The sequence below is a fragment of the Scyliorhinus torazame genome, chromosome 27 (assembly GCF_047496885.1).
Source record: "Scyliorhinus torazame isolate Kashiwa2021f chromosome 27, sScyTor2.1, whole genome shotgun sequence".
Classification (NCBI taxonomy): Eukaryota; Metazoa; Chordata; class Chondrichthyes; order Carcharhiniformes; family Scyliorhinidae; genus Scyliorhinus; species Scyliorhinus torazame.
Genome location: NC_092733.1, coordinates 25,744,852 through 25,760,834, shown reverse-complemented (window position 1 = coordinate 25,760,834; position 15,983 = coordinate 25,744,852). Strand labels below are relative to the sequence as shown.

Genomic DNA, 15,983 nt, shown 5'->3' with positions numbered 1-15,983 from the left:
GCCAACATTACAAAACAGATGAACTGGTCATTAGCACATTGCAGTTAATGGGAGCTTGCAGTGAGCAAATTGACTCTCCTATTTCCTACAATACAACCAGTGATGCTCCAAAGGTATTTTATTGAGATTACAAAATCTTTCAATTTTCTTTCTTGCTCAACACTTCTTCCTTTTTCACTTTGAACCTATTCATGTTCCTTCACCCATGCGTGATCTGTTTGTATCGACGTCGTATTGTTCCTCATTGGGATATTGTTTTGTTTCTATTTTCCAAAGAGAAATTAGTTAGTGGCTCAATAATTGACTTGAGGAGAAAGCTTCACCTCGTGACTGCTGCCAGGGAGTGTTGCCCAACCTTGTCCCTCGGGGCAGCATGGTAGCATAGTGGTTAGCACAATTACTTCACAGCTCCAGGGACCCGGGTTCGATTCCCGGCTTGGGTCTCTATCTGTGCGGAGTCTGCACGTTCTCCCCCATGTCTGCGTGGGTTTCCTCCGGGTGCTCCGGTTTCCTCCCACAGTCCAAAGATGTGCGGGTTAGGTGGATTGGCCATGATAAATTGCCCGTATTGTCCAAAATTGCCCTGAGTGTTGGGTGGGGTTACTGGGTAATGGGGATAGGGTGGAGGGGTGCTCTTTCAAAAGGAGCCGGTGCAGACTCGATGGGCCGAATGGCCTTCTGCACTGTAAATGTTATGATCCGCGGGGGCTCCAGGCGGCTCTGTGACATTGGTGTGGTCATCACAACTGATTGTTGTTTTTGAAGCCAACAGTGCTTCACACTGGCTTGACGTTACACCATTGAATTATGGGAGTGGGTGGGGTGGGGGGGGAATGGTATTGTTGCGGCATCAAGGCCTTTGACGATATGATAATTTATTCAGAAGTAGGCAAATCAGGTCATGCCCTTTCTAGGCCTGAACCTGATTGAGTTATCGGAGAGGGGAGGGGCAGACCTCAAGCAAAGATCGCGCCGGCGGAATTCCCACTTTTGGCCGCTCACGAGATTTAACGGCCGCTTATTTTTGCGCCAGCAGCTAACGCATCGCTAGATCGCGCCCTGAGACTCGATTTCACTTCCGGGCAGATCATGGTTCAATTCATCCAATTTAAATTTCGCCAACTGCAGTGGTGAGATTTGAACCCACATCCCGAGCAGTTCTCCTGGGTTTCTGTATTTCCAGCCCTGTGACATTACTACAACGCCATCATCCCTACAAGGGGCGCCTTTTATATAGGCAAAGAACTAAAGGCACTTCATGGGTGAAACAATACAGGCACTGACCCACAATGGGAGGGTGATGAGAGGTAGGCGGAGGCTTGGCAAAGAGGGGTGGTCATCGGTGGCAACAAGGAAGAGTGGAGGGCTTCTGGTGCAGTGATTAATGACCTGGCCTCTAAGCCAGAAGCTCTGGGTTTGAGTCTTTTATGAAGTCGTGGAGAGTCCACACCCAGTTGTATTAAAAAAGGGCAGGTTTATTTAGAAGGTTACAATACACGGCTCCCAATAGTTCCCAACTGGGTCTCAACAGTCGGTGCCGAACTGGCCAACATTGTACACAATATAGATTGAGTTTCCCCCCCGCCACCTTAACAAGGGAGATCACATCCCACAGGGGACACACCCTGAAGCCCCGTGCGGGGATTTATGACAGAGTCCGACCTCAAGACTTGATGGCCGAGGAAGGTGCGTCCAGAACACGGCCAAATGGGTTCGAGTGCCAACCTGTAAAACCCGTCCAAACATGCCAACGGCTGGCGGTAAGAGCGGGAGTGACTCCTGCTCAGCCACGCTCGATGTGGAGTGACATCCCTCAAGCTATAAGCTCCTGACGACAGACGGGCGACCTGTTCCGGGAATTACTAGCTATGGAAATGGATGAAAGTCTGCCTTGGTGAAGAAGAACATGTTGAGTGAGATAGGTCCTTCCTGTTCATTTCCATTGTTCCCATTTGGATTATTTCATTTTTATTGTTTTCGTCCATGGACCCATAATCGGGGTGTGCCTTTAAGCAAAAGACTCAAAGGCAAAACAGCCTGCTTTTCCATGACACTGCGTTCCCAGGTTTTGTATTTTGGAGAGGAGAAACCAGACTCCTCAGCACTGACTGGAGTTTTGGAGGGAGCTGGTTCAATTGGTTAACTGGTAACCGGTGGGATGGCCAGGGATAGTGTTCTACCTGGCAACGGTCAGTGATTGGTTCCTGTATGATGCTTTATGAGACAATTTGGCAGATGTGTTTAAACATTGGAAGTGAAAGGGATTCTCTCTCCCTCTCTCTCTGTCTCTTTCCCGCTTGCTGAAGTAAAATAACTGTTCTATTGCTCTGAAAGGAGGGAGTGCCTGGCACATCCTTTGCTGTGAACCTGAAATGATGCTTGTTTTGTTATGCTCTTGTTAAGCTGCTTCCTTGATGTGCACTCTGACAAAGGAAGGTTCAGATTTGGAGATAGCTTTAACATGTTTATTAAACTATCAACAATTCTCCTACTTGGATTCGACTCTCCTGTTAATCCTGCTATAGCTGCTCAGACTGACTAACCAGTCTGCTACAATCCACGTGGTGGGTGTGATGTGTTTCAATCAACCCTGTGTCTGTACTCACTGACTGTCTCCACTGGAAAGAGGAAGATCATGTGTGTGCTGCATCCTTTTATATGGGTTGGTGTAATGCCCTCCTGTGGTAGTGTCCCCTCTGTGTGTATCGTGACTGCCCATTGGTCGTGTCCTATCTTACTGACCTATTGGTTGAATGTCTGTGTGTCATGTCTCTGGTGCTCCCTCTAGTGTCTCTCTAGTCTACGTGTATTTACATGAACCCCTTGTGTATTTACAGTGGTGCATATCGCCACAATGCTGAGTCCGCAGAGAAAGTAGACAACCTTGCCAGAGAAAACCATCTCAAGTCTAGAAGGAAGAAGTACCAAAACGAAAGTCTGAACTTCAGAAAGACATTGACTGGAAATCAAACCAGTGCATCAAAGATATTTAGCCTTTGATTTTTATTTATATTTTCTTTTCTTTTCCACCACCCTTTCCCCTCTGTGTTGCTTGACTGTGTTGGTGTGCAGAGAGTGTGAGTGTGTGTTTGTTTGTGCGTGTGTAGAGACTGGTGCGAGTTAGGGGTGGGTTTGGAAAGGGGTATTAGATAGTCAGTTACATTTTCTGTCCATTCAATTGGAATATTGTACATGATAAAAGGTTAGTTGTGTTTTAAAGTTACAAACCTGGTGACTGGTTCATTGCCCTCAACCAAGGATCTCAGTTAGTGTAACTAAAATCTAATTTCACTTATGTTGTGACTTCGGGTCACCTGGAGCTGGAATAGACCATGCACCAGCCGAGGGTGGTGTGACATAGTTTGGGGACTCGCCCTGGGATCTTTAGAATGGTAGACAGCGAGGATTTGGGGTACAGTATGCATAGGAGTATGGTCCTACAACTGTAGAGAAGATGTGTGAAGAGATCAGTTCAGTCCACAAGAGAGTCGTTTAGGAGTCTGGTAACAGAGGGGAAGGAGTTGTTTTTGAACCTGTTAGTGCGTGTTCTCAGACTTCTGTATCTCCAGCTGATGGAAGAGAGAATAACCCGGGTGGGGGGTCTTTGATTATGCTGCCTGCTTTCCCGAGGCAGCGGGAGGTTTAGGTGGAGTCAATGGATGGGAGGTGGGTTTGCGTGATGGACTGTTCACGACTCTCTGTAGTTTCTTGCGGTCCTGGGCCGAGCAGTTGCCATACCAGGCTGTGATGCAGCCAGATAGGATGCTTTCTATGGTGCATCTGTAAATGTGGACATGCTGAATTTCCTTTGTTTCCTGAGGAAGTAGAGTCGCTTTTTTGGTCCGAGTGTTGACATTTGTGGACCAGAACAGATTGTTGGTGATGTTTACACCGAGGAATTTGAAGCTGTCAACCATCGCCACCTCGGATGCAGAAAGGGGTGTGTACGATACTTCGCTTCCTGAAGTCAATGACCAGCTCGTTAGTTTTGCTGACATTGAGGGAGAGATTGTTGTCGTTACACCACTCCACTAGGTTCGCTATCTGCCTCCTGTACCCTGACTCGTCATTGTTCGAGATCCGATCACTATGGTCATGTCATTAGCAAACCTGCAGATGGAGCTGGAGCTGAATTTTGGCACAGAATCACCTGTGTATAAGGAGTATAGTATGGGGATAAGTACACAGCTTTACAGGGCCCCAGCATTGAGGACTATCGTGGAGGAGGTGTTTGCTGTTAATCCTTACTGGGACCGCGGAGCTGGACCCACAAAAGAGACCCCCCGATCGGCCGCGCGCCCGACCCTCGACCCCCGCACAAGCACTCACCGGCCACCTGTGAGGCCCCGCCTGGCTTCCGATCCGCCCGCCCCCGACCAGGACGGCAGCGGACTGAGTCCGCAGCCGCCACGCGAGTAACCCAGCCGGCTGGAGCACATTGGATCCAGGCCGTCGGTACGTCGGCCGGGCGGGGGGCGGAGTACGGCGGAATAGGCCTCTGGCAGTGGCCCTAGGTAGGTCCCAGGTGGCGCGGCGTACTCCCCGAGCACGCCGCTTTTCGGGGCCCGCAGAATCGGTGAACTGGTGCCGGCCCCCATTTCATGCGGGAAAATGGATTCTCCGCCCCCACGCCGGCCGCGATTTTGGCACGAGGCTGTGGAGAATCCAGCCCAGTATATTTATATGACCACTCTATGGTGCCATCTAGTGTTGAGAGACATGAACATCATCTTGCTAACCCTTCACACTCCCTACACTCTCTATACCATTACAAGGGGGTGGGGAGGAATTGAATGGCGCTTTCAAAGAGCTGGCACAGACCCAATGGCCTGACTGGCTTTCTCCTGCATTGTAGCGATTCTATGAATGAATGTCTGTTTAAATACCAGTGTCTTTCAATCAGTTGCCCCTCAAGGTTGAGCTGGCCTCGGCCTGCCATATATATGCCCCCAACACCAGGACCTTCCACCTATGATTCCCAAGATTCGCTAGTGTCATACGAGAGCTGAGCGGAGAAGGGACAGCCTTGACCGCGATCCTCTGGTCCGTGGGAGGAAATGACAGTTCTCCAGGATTCCGGTTCTCGTTTGCGGCCCCGCGATGACCAAGAGGAAGTTACGATGCACGGACATCAGCTGAGGACAGGATCGGGATTGGATTTGATGCTCTCCCAGTCGAATAGCCTTTCAATACTCTGCTGGCCAGGCCATTGTGGGGCAGCATGGCCTTGCGGCCTCAGCTTAAATTGGTTCGAATCGGGAGAGACGGCCAGAGCCAAGGGTGTTTGCAAAAATAGCTTAGCATCAGGCTTCGTACAGAATCACCCGTCAATAATGCTCCGATGTCTTGCAATCATACCTCACTGATGAACTAATTGACTATTTACATATTTAACATGAACTCTTTACACTGCAGCGGGCGGGGGGGGGGAGGCGCTGGAACGGTGAATGAAGCGCTCGGGACGGAGTCGATTCAGGAGGCCTTAAAAAACAGTTAGTTCCTGGCAAGGCCATCACTTCTGGAAATTTTGTACCTGGTTTTGTACCTGGTTTCCGGACAAAACACTGCGGATATGTGTGGTAATGCATTTTGGAAGGGCTAATGCAGGTAGGGAATATACAGTGAATGGTAGAACCCTCAAGAGTATTGAAAGTCAAAGAGATCTAGGAGTACAGGTCCACAGGTCATTGAAAGGGGCAACACAGGTGGAGAAGGTAGTCAAGAAGGCATACGGCATGCTTGCCTTCATTGGCCGGGGCATTGAGTATAAGAATTGGCAAGTCATGTTGCAGCTGTATAGAACCTTAGTTAGGCCACACTTGGAGTATAGTGTTCAATTCTGGTCGCCACACTACCAGAAGGATGTGGAGGCTTTAGAGAGGGTGCAGAAGAGATTTACCAGAATGTTGCCTGGTATGGAGGGCATAAGCTATGAGGAGCGATTGAATAAACTCGGTTTGTTCTCACTGGAACGAAGGAGGTTGAGGGGCGACCTGATAGAGGTATACAAAATTATGAGGGGCATAGACAGAGTGGATAGTCAGAGGCTTTTCCCCAGGGTAGAGGGGTCAATTACTAGGGGGCATAGGTTTAAGGTGAGAGGGGCAAAGTTTAGAGTAGATGTACGAGGCAAGTTTTTTACGCAGAGGGTAGTGGGTGCCTGGAACTCACTACCGGAGGAGGTAGTGGAAGCAGGGACGATAGGGACATTTAAGGGGCATCTTGACAAATATATGAATAGGATGGGAATAGAAGGATACGGACCCAGGAAGTGTAGAAGATTGTAGTTTAGTCGGGCTGTATGGTCGGCACGGGCTTGGAGGGCCGAAGGGCCTGTTCCTGTGCTGTACATTTCTTTGTTCTTTGTTCTTTTGTTTGATAGTGGGTCCATTGTGTTCGTTCACAGAGGGTGCTTACCCAATCTATGGATGCAAAGCAGCAGTATCAGGTGTTGATTTCAAAGCTGGCTTTCACAATGCCTAATTTGTGATGGGCAATCGGCGAAGGGAAATGTCAATAGCGCTCTTAAGGGATGTGCAGTGCCAATGGTGGTGGAAAAGGGGGATCAGAATGTGTTAATGGGAGCAAACCGGACAACCAGGAACAGGTGGTCATGTGGGGGTGGGGTTTGGCCATGACAAGGTTGTCAACATCTCCTTTGCCACTGCCTGGGGGTGGCACCATGGCCAGCGCCAGGGAGCTGGGTTCGATTCCGGCCTTGGGTGACTGTCTGTGTGGGGAGTCTGCAAGTTCTCCCCGTGTCGGCGTGGATTTCCTCCGGGTGCTCCGGTTTCCTCCCCCGGTCCAAAGACGTGCAGGTTAGGTGGATTGGCCGCGATAAAATTGCCCCATCGTGTCCCAAGATGTGTAGGTTAGGTGGGGTTACAAGAATAGGGCGGGGAGTGGGCCTAGGTCGGGTGTTCTTGGTAGATCGGTGCAGACTCGTTTAGCCAAATAGCCTCCTTCTGCACTGTGGGGATCCTATGTCTTCTAATCTGTCCCAGCTCCTTCGCCCCCTTTCCAACCATATAATTCTGTGCATTTTTACCTTCCTTCAGTTCTGTAGATGGATCATAGAACATGCAGTGCAGAAGGTGGCCACTTGGCCCGTCGAGTCTGCGCCGACCCACTCCGCACAGACAGTGACCTAGCAGGGAATCGAACCTGGGACCCTGGTGCTGTGAAGCCGCAGTGCTAACCACTGTGCTACCGTGCTGCCCAAATAGTTTAGCTCTGAAACTTTAACGCTGTTTCTCTCTCCACATGTGCTGCCAGATTTGTTGCGTTTATTCATCATTTTGTTGTTATTTCAGATCCCAGCATCCGCAGTATTTTGCTTTTATTAGCGGGACAATAAGGGAATGGCTTCCCTTGAAAGCCTCCCTGTATTAAAAGGTCTTTTAAAAAAATCATCCATGAGATATGAGCGTCGCTGGCTGGGCATTTATTGTCCACCCGTGAGGGCATTTAAGAGTCGACCTGATTGCTGTGGACCTGGAGTCACATGTAGGCCAGACCGGGTAAGGACGGCAGATTTCCTTCCCTAAAGGACATCAGTGAACCAGATGAGTTTCTAACGACAGTCCACAATGGTCACTTTTAGACTTTCAATTCCGCACTTTTATTGAATTCAAATTTCACCGTCGACCGTGGTGGGATTCGAACCCGTGTCCCCGGAGCATGACTCTGGGTCTCTGGGTTACTAGTCCAGCCACAATACCACTATGCCACTGTGGGGAGGGGAGGGGGGGTGAGAGGGGGGGGGGGGGGGGGGGGGAGGAAGGAGAGGGTGGTCAGTGAGAGACGGTGGGATGGATTGTAATAGGGGCTGACGTCCACATACGCTGAAGCAGATGCAATGAGTCTGAGGCAACAGAGGGCATCGCATCGCTTCGCACTGAGTGGAGTCAATGGCGGGGGGGCGAGACGAGGAGAACCTAACCTTTGGATACGAAGGGGGGATTTAGCCTGGCCAATCCACGTCTCCTGCACATCCTTGGATAGGGTAGCACAGTGGTTAGCACAGTTGCTTCACAGCTCCAGGGTGCTGGGTTCGATTCCCGGCTTGGGTCACTGCCCGTGCAGAGTCTGCACGTCCTCCCCGTGTGTGCGTGGGTTTCCTCCGGGTGCTCCGGTTTCCTCCCACAGTCCAAAGATGTGGGGGTTAGGGGGATTGGCCATGATAAAATTGCCCTTCGTGTCCAAAAGGTTTGGGTGGGGCTACTAGGTTACCGGGATAGGGCGGAGGTGTGGGCTTGAGTAAGGTCCCCTTTCCAAGGGCAAGTAAAGACCCGATGGGCCGAATGGCCCCCTTCTGCACTGTAGATTCTATGAATACCATCTTTGGAGGAAAACAGAGCACCCGGAGGAAATCCATGCAGACACGGGGGAGAACATGCAAACTCCACACAGATAGTCACCCGAGGTCGAAATCGAACCAGGGTCCCTGGTGCTGCGAGGTATCAGTGCTAGCCACTGTGTCACTGTGCAACCCATCTTCTGTGAAATATGTTGTGCAATATTTTACCTCCACTTAAGGCAGGGCCCACGTCCCACCCAAAGGACAGCACCTCCAACAGTGTCGCACTCACTCATCGACGTGTCGAACTACATTTTTTAAAAACATTCTTTCATGGGATGCGAGTATCACTGGTCAGCCCAGCATCTGTTGCCCATCCCTCATTGCCCTTGAACTGAGTGGCTGGCTAGGCCGTTGTAGGTGGGCAGTTAAGAGTCAACCACATTTGCTGTGCGTCTGGAGTCACATGTAGGCCAGGCCGGGTAAAGACAGCAGATTTCCCTTTCTAAGGGTGGCACAGTGGCGCAGTAGTTAACACTGGGGCTATTGCGCTGAGGTCCCGGGTTTGAATGCCCGCCCTCTGTCCCTGTCCGTGTGGAGTTTGCACATTCTCCCCGGTCGGGATTCTCCCCCAACCAGCGCCAAAGAATGGCGTGAACCACTCTGGCATCAGGCCGCCCAGAAGTTGCGGAATCCCCCACACTTCCGGGGGCTAGCCTGGCGCTGGAGTGGTTGGCGCCATGCCAATCAGCGCCGAAGGGCCTCCGCCGGCCGGCGCGAGTTGCCTCATGCACAGGAGCACCAGCGTGTTCTGGCGCATGCGCAGGGCGTTTCTTCTCCGAGCCGGCCATCGCGGAGCCTGACAGAGGCCGGCGCGGAGGGAAAGAGTGGCCCCCACGGCACAGGCCCGCCCGCAGACCGGTGGGCCCCGATCGCGGGTCAGGCCATCATGGGACCCCCCTCCCGGGGCCGGATCCCCCCGTGCCCCCCCCCCCCGAGGACTCCGCAGGCCGCCCTCAAAGCCAGGTCCCACCGGTACGGACCACGCCGGCGGGACCGGCCGAAAGCAGACGGCCTGGGGCCCGGAGAATCGCCGGGGGGGTGCCACTGCCAACGTCCCCCGACCGGCGCGACGTGATCCCCGCCCCCGCCAAAAAATGGCGCCGGAGAATTCGCCAGCCGGCGTCGGAGCGGTGGGGCGGGATTCACGCCGCCCTCCACCGATTCTCCAACCCGGCGGAGTCTCACCACCCACAACCCAAAAGATGTGCAGGCTAGGTGGATTGGCCATGCTAAATTGCCCCTTAATTGGAAAAAAAATAATTTGGTACTCTAAATTAAAACAAAATATATTAAAAAAAGATTTCCCTCCCTAAAGGGGCCTTAGTGACCTTCGTGGTCTTCATTAGACATTTTAATTCCCGATCTTATATGGAATTCAAATCCCGTCATCTGGGCATTTGAGGATTTGAACCTGGTCCCCTAGAGAATGACCCTGTGTCTGTGGATTCCTAGTTTGAGAACAGTACGATTACACCACCGCCTCCCCCAAATGATATGGCCAACGCATAACCTTCCTACTCAGGAGAGCGAAAATTAACTGAATCACGGGAAAGAACATAAGAATTATGGACACGGCTGAGGCCATAAAATCCCTGAAGCCTGTTGCACCTTTCTGTAAGATCATGGCTCATCGTCAAGCACAATTTCCTGCCTGCTTCCGATATTTTTTGATTCCCTGAAAGTTCATCGATTACTGCTTTGAACACACGCAGAGGGTAGGGAGGAGAAATGAGGTGAAATCCTATCGTTCAGAGTTATCAGGATCTGTAACATTGCACCTGACTCGATGGTGGAAATCGATTTGATAATTCAAAGCGTGTCCGGCAGGGAGTTCAGGATTACGGATTGTGCTGGAACTTTGGATAACTTTCTCAAGCTCGCTGGAAGATATTATCAGAAACCACCGCAGGGTCACGGCATAAAATTATTAAAGATTTGAAATGAAAAATGAATGAAAATTATTTAAATATCTTATCACAGGATTGTAAACATTTGCGGTATCTTTAAAACTCTGCGTCGGGCAGCGTGACAGAACATTCCAGGGATAATCCCACTTTCCCCCGCGCTCACTCCCCATAGCCCTGTATCAATCCCAAACTAATCCCACTGCCCTGCTCTCTCCCCATAGCCCTGTATCAATCCCAAACTAATCCCACTACCCTGCTCTCTCCCCATTGCCCTGTATCAATCCCAAACTAATCCCACTGACCCACTCTCTCCCCATTGCCCTGTATCAATCCCAAACTAATCCCACTGCCCCGCTCTCTCCCCATAGCCCTGCATCAATCCCAAACTAATCCCACTTTCCCCCGCGCTCTCCCCAGAGCCCTGTATCAATCCCCAAACTAATCCCACTGCCCCACTCTCTCCCCATAGCCCAGTATCAATCCCAAACTAATCCCACTGCCCTGCTCTCTCCCCATAGCCCTGCATCAATCCCAAACTAATCCCACTGCCCTGCTCTCTCCCCATAGCCCTGTATCAATCCCAAACTAATCCCACTGCCCCTTTCTCTCCCCATAGCCCTGTGTGAATCCCAATCTAATCCCACTGCCCCACTCTCTCCCCATAGCCCTGTATCAATCCCCAAACTAATCCCACTGCCCCTTTCTCTCCCCATAGCCCTGTGTGAATCCCAATCTAATCCCACTGCACTGCTCTCTCCCCATAGCCCTGTATCAATCCCAAACTAATCCCACTGCCCCGCTCTCTCCCCATGGCCCTGTATCAATCCCAAACTAATCCCACTGCTCCCCTCTCTCCCCATAGCCATGCATCAATCCCAAACTAATCCCACTGTTCCAATCTCTCTGCAATGCACTGTGTTTATCCGGTACTAATCCCACTGCCTCACAGTTTCCCCACAGTCCCATATCCCGAATAATCCCATTGTCCCTGTTGAAATGCCAACAGAAATGTAAAGAGGTGCAGAACAGGCTCTTGAGTCAGGATTGCAACATTGCACATGATCACACAAAATAAAGATCCACTTCACGGTGCGAAGCAATTTCTCTGAGGGGGTATTGACGCGGTGGATGCGGAGAGGATGTTTCATCTTGCTGGGGAATCTAGAACTAGGGGGTCACTGGTTAAAAATAAGGGGTCGCCCGTTGAAGACAGGGATGAGGAGGAAACCTTTTCTCTCAGGTGGGATTTTGGAACTCTCTTCCTCAAAGAGGCAGCGGAAGCCCGACGCATCTCCAGGGTGAAGACATTCCTGCCAGATTATCAAACTGGCAATGATACAACAGAACACTCGGCACTTACCCAGTATTAGGGAAAAGTATTTGGGTCCCATAGTCCCCTCGCACTGTCGTTGCTGAAAGCCCGAGTGATCCCGCAATGGTGAAGATCCTCTATAAACGTGGCTCGCTCTAAGTCGCAGCCAGGACCTAAGGCCGTCCGTGGAGAGACACAGTTACATGGACAGAGGTCGGTTGAGTCGATTATAATGCTGGTGTTTATTTCCCTGTTGTGCAGGCTACGATTGGAGCGCAAAAAAAATTAGGAAGTCTTCCTCCAGCGACCAGGGTGAAGCCCCACCCGGAATACAGTCTGAAGTTTTGCTTTCCTTATTTGGGGAAGGACGTACTTGTATTGGAGGTGGTGCAGAGGAGGTTCACCAGGTTGTGTTGTGGGATGAAAGAGTTGCTTCTGATAGACGGCTGAGTAAGCTGGGTGGACACTCTTTGGAATGTAGAAGGATGAGAGGCGGTCTCTTTGAGACATGCTCGATTCTGAAGGGGCTTGAAATGAAATGAGATGAAATGTAAATCGCTTATTGTCACGAGTAGGCTTCAAATGAAGTTACTGTGAAAAGCCCCTAGTCGCCACATTCCGGCGCCTGTTCGGGGAGGCTGGTACGGGAATTAAACCGTGCTGCTGGCCTGCCTTGGTCTGCTTTAAAAAACAGCTATTTAGCCCAGTGTGCTAAACCAGCCCCTAAAAAGGCTTGAAAGGGTAGAGATACAGAGAGGCTGTTTCCCCCAATGGGGTATCTAGAATATTGGGTCACAGCTTTACCACAGAGGGCTTGAGAAGGTAAATATGTTCAAAGCTGAGATAGGCGGACTTTTAATCAGTAAGGGGACCAAAGGTGTGGTGGCCCAAGACAGACACTGGAGGCTTCGAATGGTTAACAAATGGGCGGCAATTCTCCAAAATGGAGACAAGGTGTTCGCGCCGTTGTGAATACCGTCACGACGCCGCGAAAAAGTCACGGGGACGACCGATTCTGTCCCCCCGAGGGGGCCAGCGTGGCGCTGGAGCGGTTCACGCCGCTCCAGCCTCCCTTCCCGGCGCCGCGCCAACCCGCGCATGCGCGGGGGACTTCTTCAGCCCGCCGGCCCCGACTCAACATGGCGTCGGTGCTCAGGAGCCGGCCGCGCAACAAAGTTAGCCCGGGGGGCGGGGGGGGGGGGGGGGGGGGGGGGGGGGGAGGCCTGCCCGCCGACCGGTGGGCCCCGATCGCAGGCGCGACCCCATCGGAGGCCCCCCCCCCCGGTGAAGGAGCGCTTTTCCCCACCCCGCAGGCCGGCCCCCCCCCCCCCGACCCTTCGCGCAGAGTTCCCGCCGACAGCGGCCAGGGGTGAACGGCGCCGGAGGGACTCAGCCGTATCCACGCGGCCGCTCGGCCAATCCGGGCCGGAGAACCGACGGCCCCGCCGATCCCAGCGGCCCACAGCCGGCGGCCGTGTCAAACGCGCCGGCGCAAATGGCTCCGATTCGCCGCACCTCGGAGAAGCGCGCGCCGGCCTCGGGGCGTCGTGGTGCGGTGGCGCCGATTCTCCGGCGCGGGGCTCAGTGAATTGCGCCCGGGCTTTATTGATCAAAGGCAAAGGCAGATAAGCAACAGGCACAGAACTCCACGTAACCGGTGTAATTTCACCACCGCGGTTTGCCCGCCGCCTATCAAGTTGTGCCGGGTGCATCGCGGGAGAGGTCCAAATGGTGCGTCACGCCAGGCGTCGGGCCGATCGCGAGTCACCTGACTCGCTACACCCGGCGTGATAGGGCGTGTTCCAGGTAACCATATTTAAATGAGCCATTGGGCTCATCTAAATATGCGCGGCCGGTTTGACGTCGCTTTCTCCGGCTCCCGGTATTCACCGACCTCACTGGCAATGCCTCACTCGGATTAGTGCTGGTCTCCACAAATAGATTCCAGGTCCAATGGCCATGCTGGAGGGTGGGGTGGGGGGGGGCATTGGAGCAACGCCAGTGGTCGGGGACAGGGCAGTGCTCTGGCACTTCCCCTGGCACTTGGCACTAACCACCTGGCACTGGACACCCTGGTAGTGTCTGAGTGTCAGGTCGACACTGCCAAAGGGTGGGTTCTGAGGAGGGTCATGCCGATGGAAGGGGAGGGGGAAGTGGAGTTCGAAGGACGGGGGTGGGGGGGAGTACTTGCTCTGAGATCGGGTCACCCTTTCAAAACGGTGCCGCGATCTCTGAATTGCCAGTCACGCCGGTGAGTTTAGTTCCCTATCGTGATTTCAAAAAAATGACTAATGTGGGTGAATACTGGTCGTCTGGATTGCAGCAGAAAATCAGGACTAATCACCCCGTCAAACCCGCCCAAAATTGCGCCCAACAGGACTCATCACTTCAGCTTCAGAGGCCACTCTGCCAGGGGTCATGCTCCCAGGGCCCCATGCAAACTCCCTATTGGCTGAGGTTTGCATGCACCCATGCAATTGGCCCCGAGCCGGTCAGGTGGTCTGTCGAGCCCGACCCCTCTAAGGGGCCACGATACCAGCGGGAAAGTGGATCTGGAATGACACGTCTGTCAGCCATGATCTCATTGAATGGCGGAGCAGGCCCGATGGGCCTACTTCTACCCCTAGGCCTTATGGTCTTGTGGATAAAGGATCAATCATTTGGGAATGATTTGAGAAGAAGCCTCGTCACACAAGGGGCTGCAAATCTTTTGAGTTCTCTACCTAAAAGAGTTGTGGGAGTTTATTTAAATCAGAGAAGGGCAGATCTTTGGCCCCTTGGGGACTCACTGGACATACGGAGTGGGTGGGAAAGGGTAGTTGTAGCCACGGATCAGTCAAGCTTGTACTAAATGTTGGAACAGGCTCGAGGGGTCCACACAGTCCATTCCTGCTCCTATTAGGTATGTTTTTATGAATGGTGCTGACATTGGCTTTTCAGAATTCTATGTAGGAAGGGGATGATTGCACTAGAAAGGGTGCAGAGGAGATTCACCAGGATGTCACCTGGGCTGGATTGTTTCAGCTATTAAGAGAGTCTGGATAGGCTGGGGTTGTTTTGCCTGGAGCAGAGAAGATGTGGAAAATTATGAGTGATGTAGATAGGGTAGATAGGAAGGAACTTTTCCCCTTCGTGCCATTGAATCACCACAATCCCTACAGTGCAAAAGGAGGCGATTCGACCCATTGAGTCTACACCGACCCTCTGAAAGAGCACCCTCCCTCGGCCCACTTGCCTACTCCATCCCCGTAACCCTACCTACCTTTTGGACACTAAGGGGCAATTCAGCACGGCCAACCTACCTAACCTGCACACCTTTGGACTGTGGGAGGAGGCCAGAGTGGTGAGTGGAAGCTTTGTGAGAACATTGTGCTCACCATGGCAACTTGGGTAATGTCACTCAAATTTTTCTCTCCAAGGTGGTGGCGTCGTGAAACTATCACTCGGCTAATAATCCAGAGACCCTGAGCTAATCATCTGTGGAAGCTGGTTCGAAACCCCGCACAATGTAATGCTGGCGGAATTCGAATTCAATTAATCAATAAAATCTTGTAAAACTGGCCTTATCAATGGCAACTATGATCGCTATCGCCGATTGTTGTTAAAACCCATCTGGTTCACTAATGCCCTTTAGGGAAGGAAATCTGCCGGCCTTCCCCTGGTCTGGCGCACATATGACCTCAGGCTCTTAACGTTCTCCAAAATGGCCGAACGAGCAATCTAATTCAGGAGTAATTAATAGTGGGTAATAAACGATGGCCTTCCCATCAAATAAAATGTCTATTCTTGAAGCAAGGCTTGCATTGGTCACACCTTGGTCTCTTGGTCAAGCTGCCCAGACAGTACTCTCATCTGAGAGGTGGCACGTTTGACGGTGCAGCACTGAGCATCGGCCTGGATCACGTGTTGGAATCTCAGGCCTATTTTCGAGAACTGCTGGATCGGCTGTTAAGCGCATGTGGGCTGACCTCAAGTCATGATATGTGCTGTACAAATGCAAGGTCTTTCCTGCTTTGTCTGCCCTCCTCCTCACTGGGCAGCGCCATCCGAATCTTGGTGCAGGCGCCGAGGGCGGTTCACCCTCCAGGAAGCGGAGAGGGAAGGGAGTTCAGTGTAATTTACCCCCACAGGCGCGGGGGCGTCACTCATGCTCGCTGGGGCCTGCCGAAGAGGTCAGCCAGGATGGGCACTTGCCAGGAAAGGTCAACCCTGGCCCCCTTGTCCCCTGGGGCCCCACGGCCCTGGAGATTGCTGTGCCTTTGGGCCACAGGGGGCAGAAAGATAATCAAAACACAAGCCGAGCGAGACGCTCCCCGGGGGCCCCGCCTCGCGCCCGTCTCTGTAATCTGAGACATCTGCGTTCCTCCAAATCAGGCCTCTGGAGCACTCCGGATCTCAGTAA

At 52.3% G+C, this 15,983-nt stretch overlaps 1 protein-coding gene across 1 annotated transcript in view; it reads right to left on the bottom strand.

Moving 5' to 3' along the window:
- Positions 1–11,729, bottom strand: part of LOC140403321 (adhesion G protein-coupled receptor E3-like) — an 82,163-nt gene extending 70,434 nt beyond the window's left edge. The window contains exon 1 of the mRNA XM_072491171.1: positions 11,630–11,729. Coding sequence (XP_072347272.1) covers positions 11,630–11,660 — 31 coding nt within the window. The 5' untranslated portion in view covers positions 11,661–11,729. The remainder of the gene's footprint in view (positions 1–11,629) is intronic.
- Between the last annotated feature and the right edge of the window lie 4,254 nt (positions 11,730–15,983).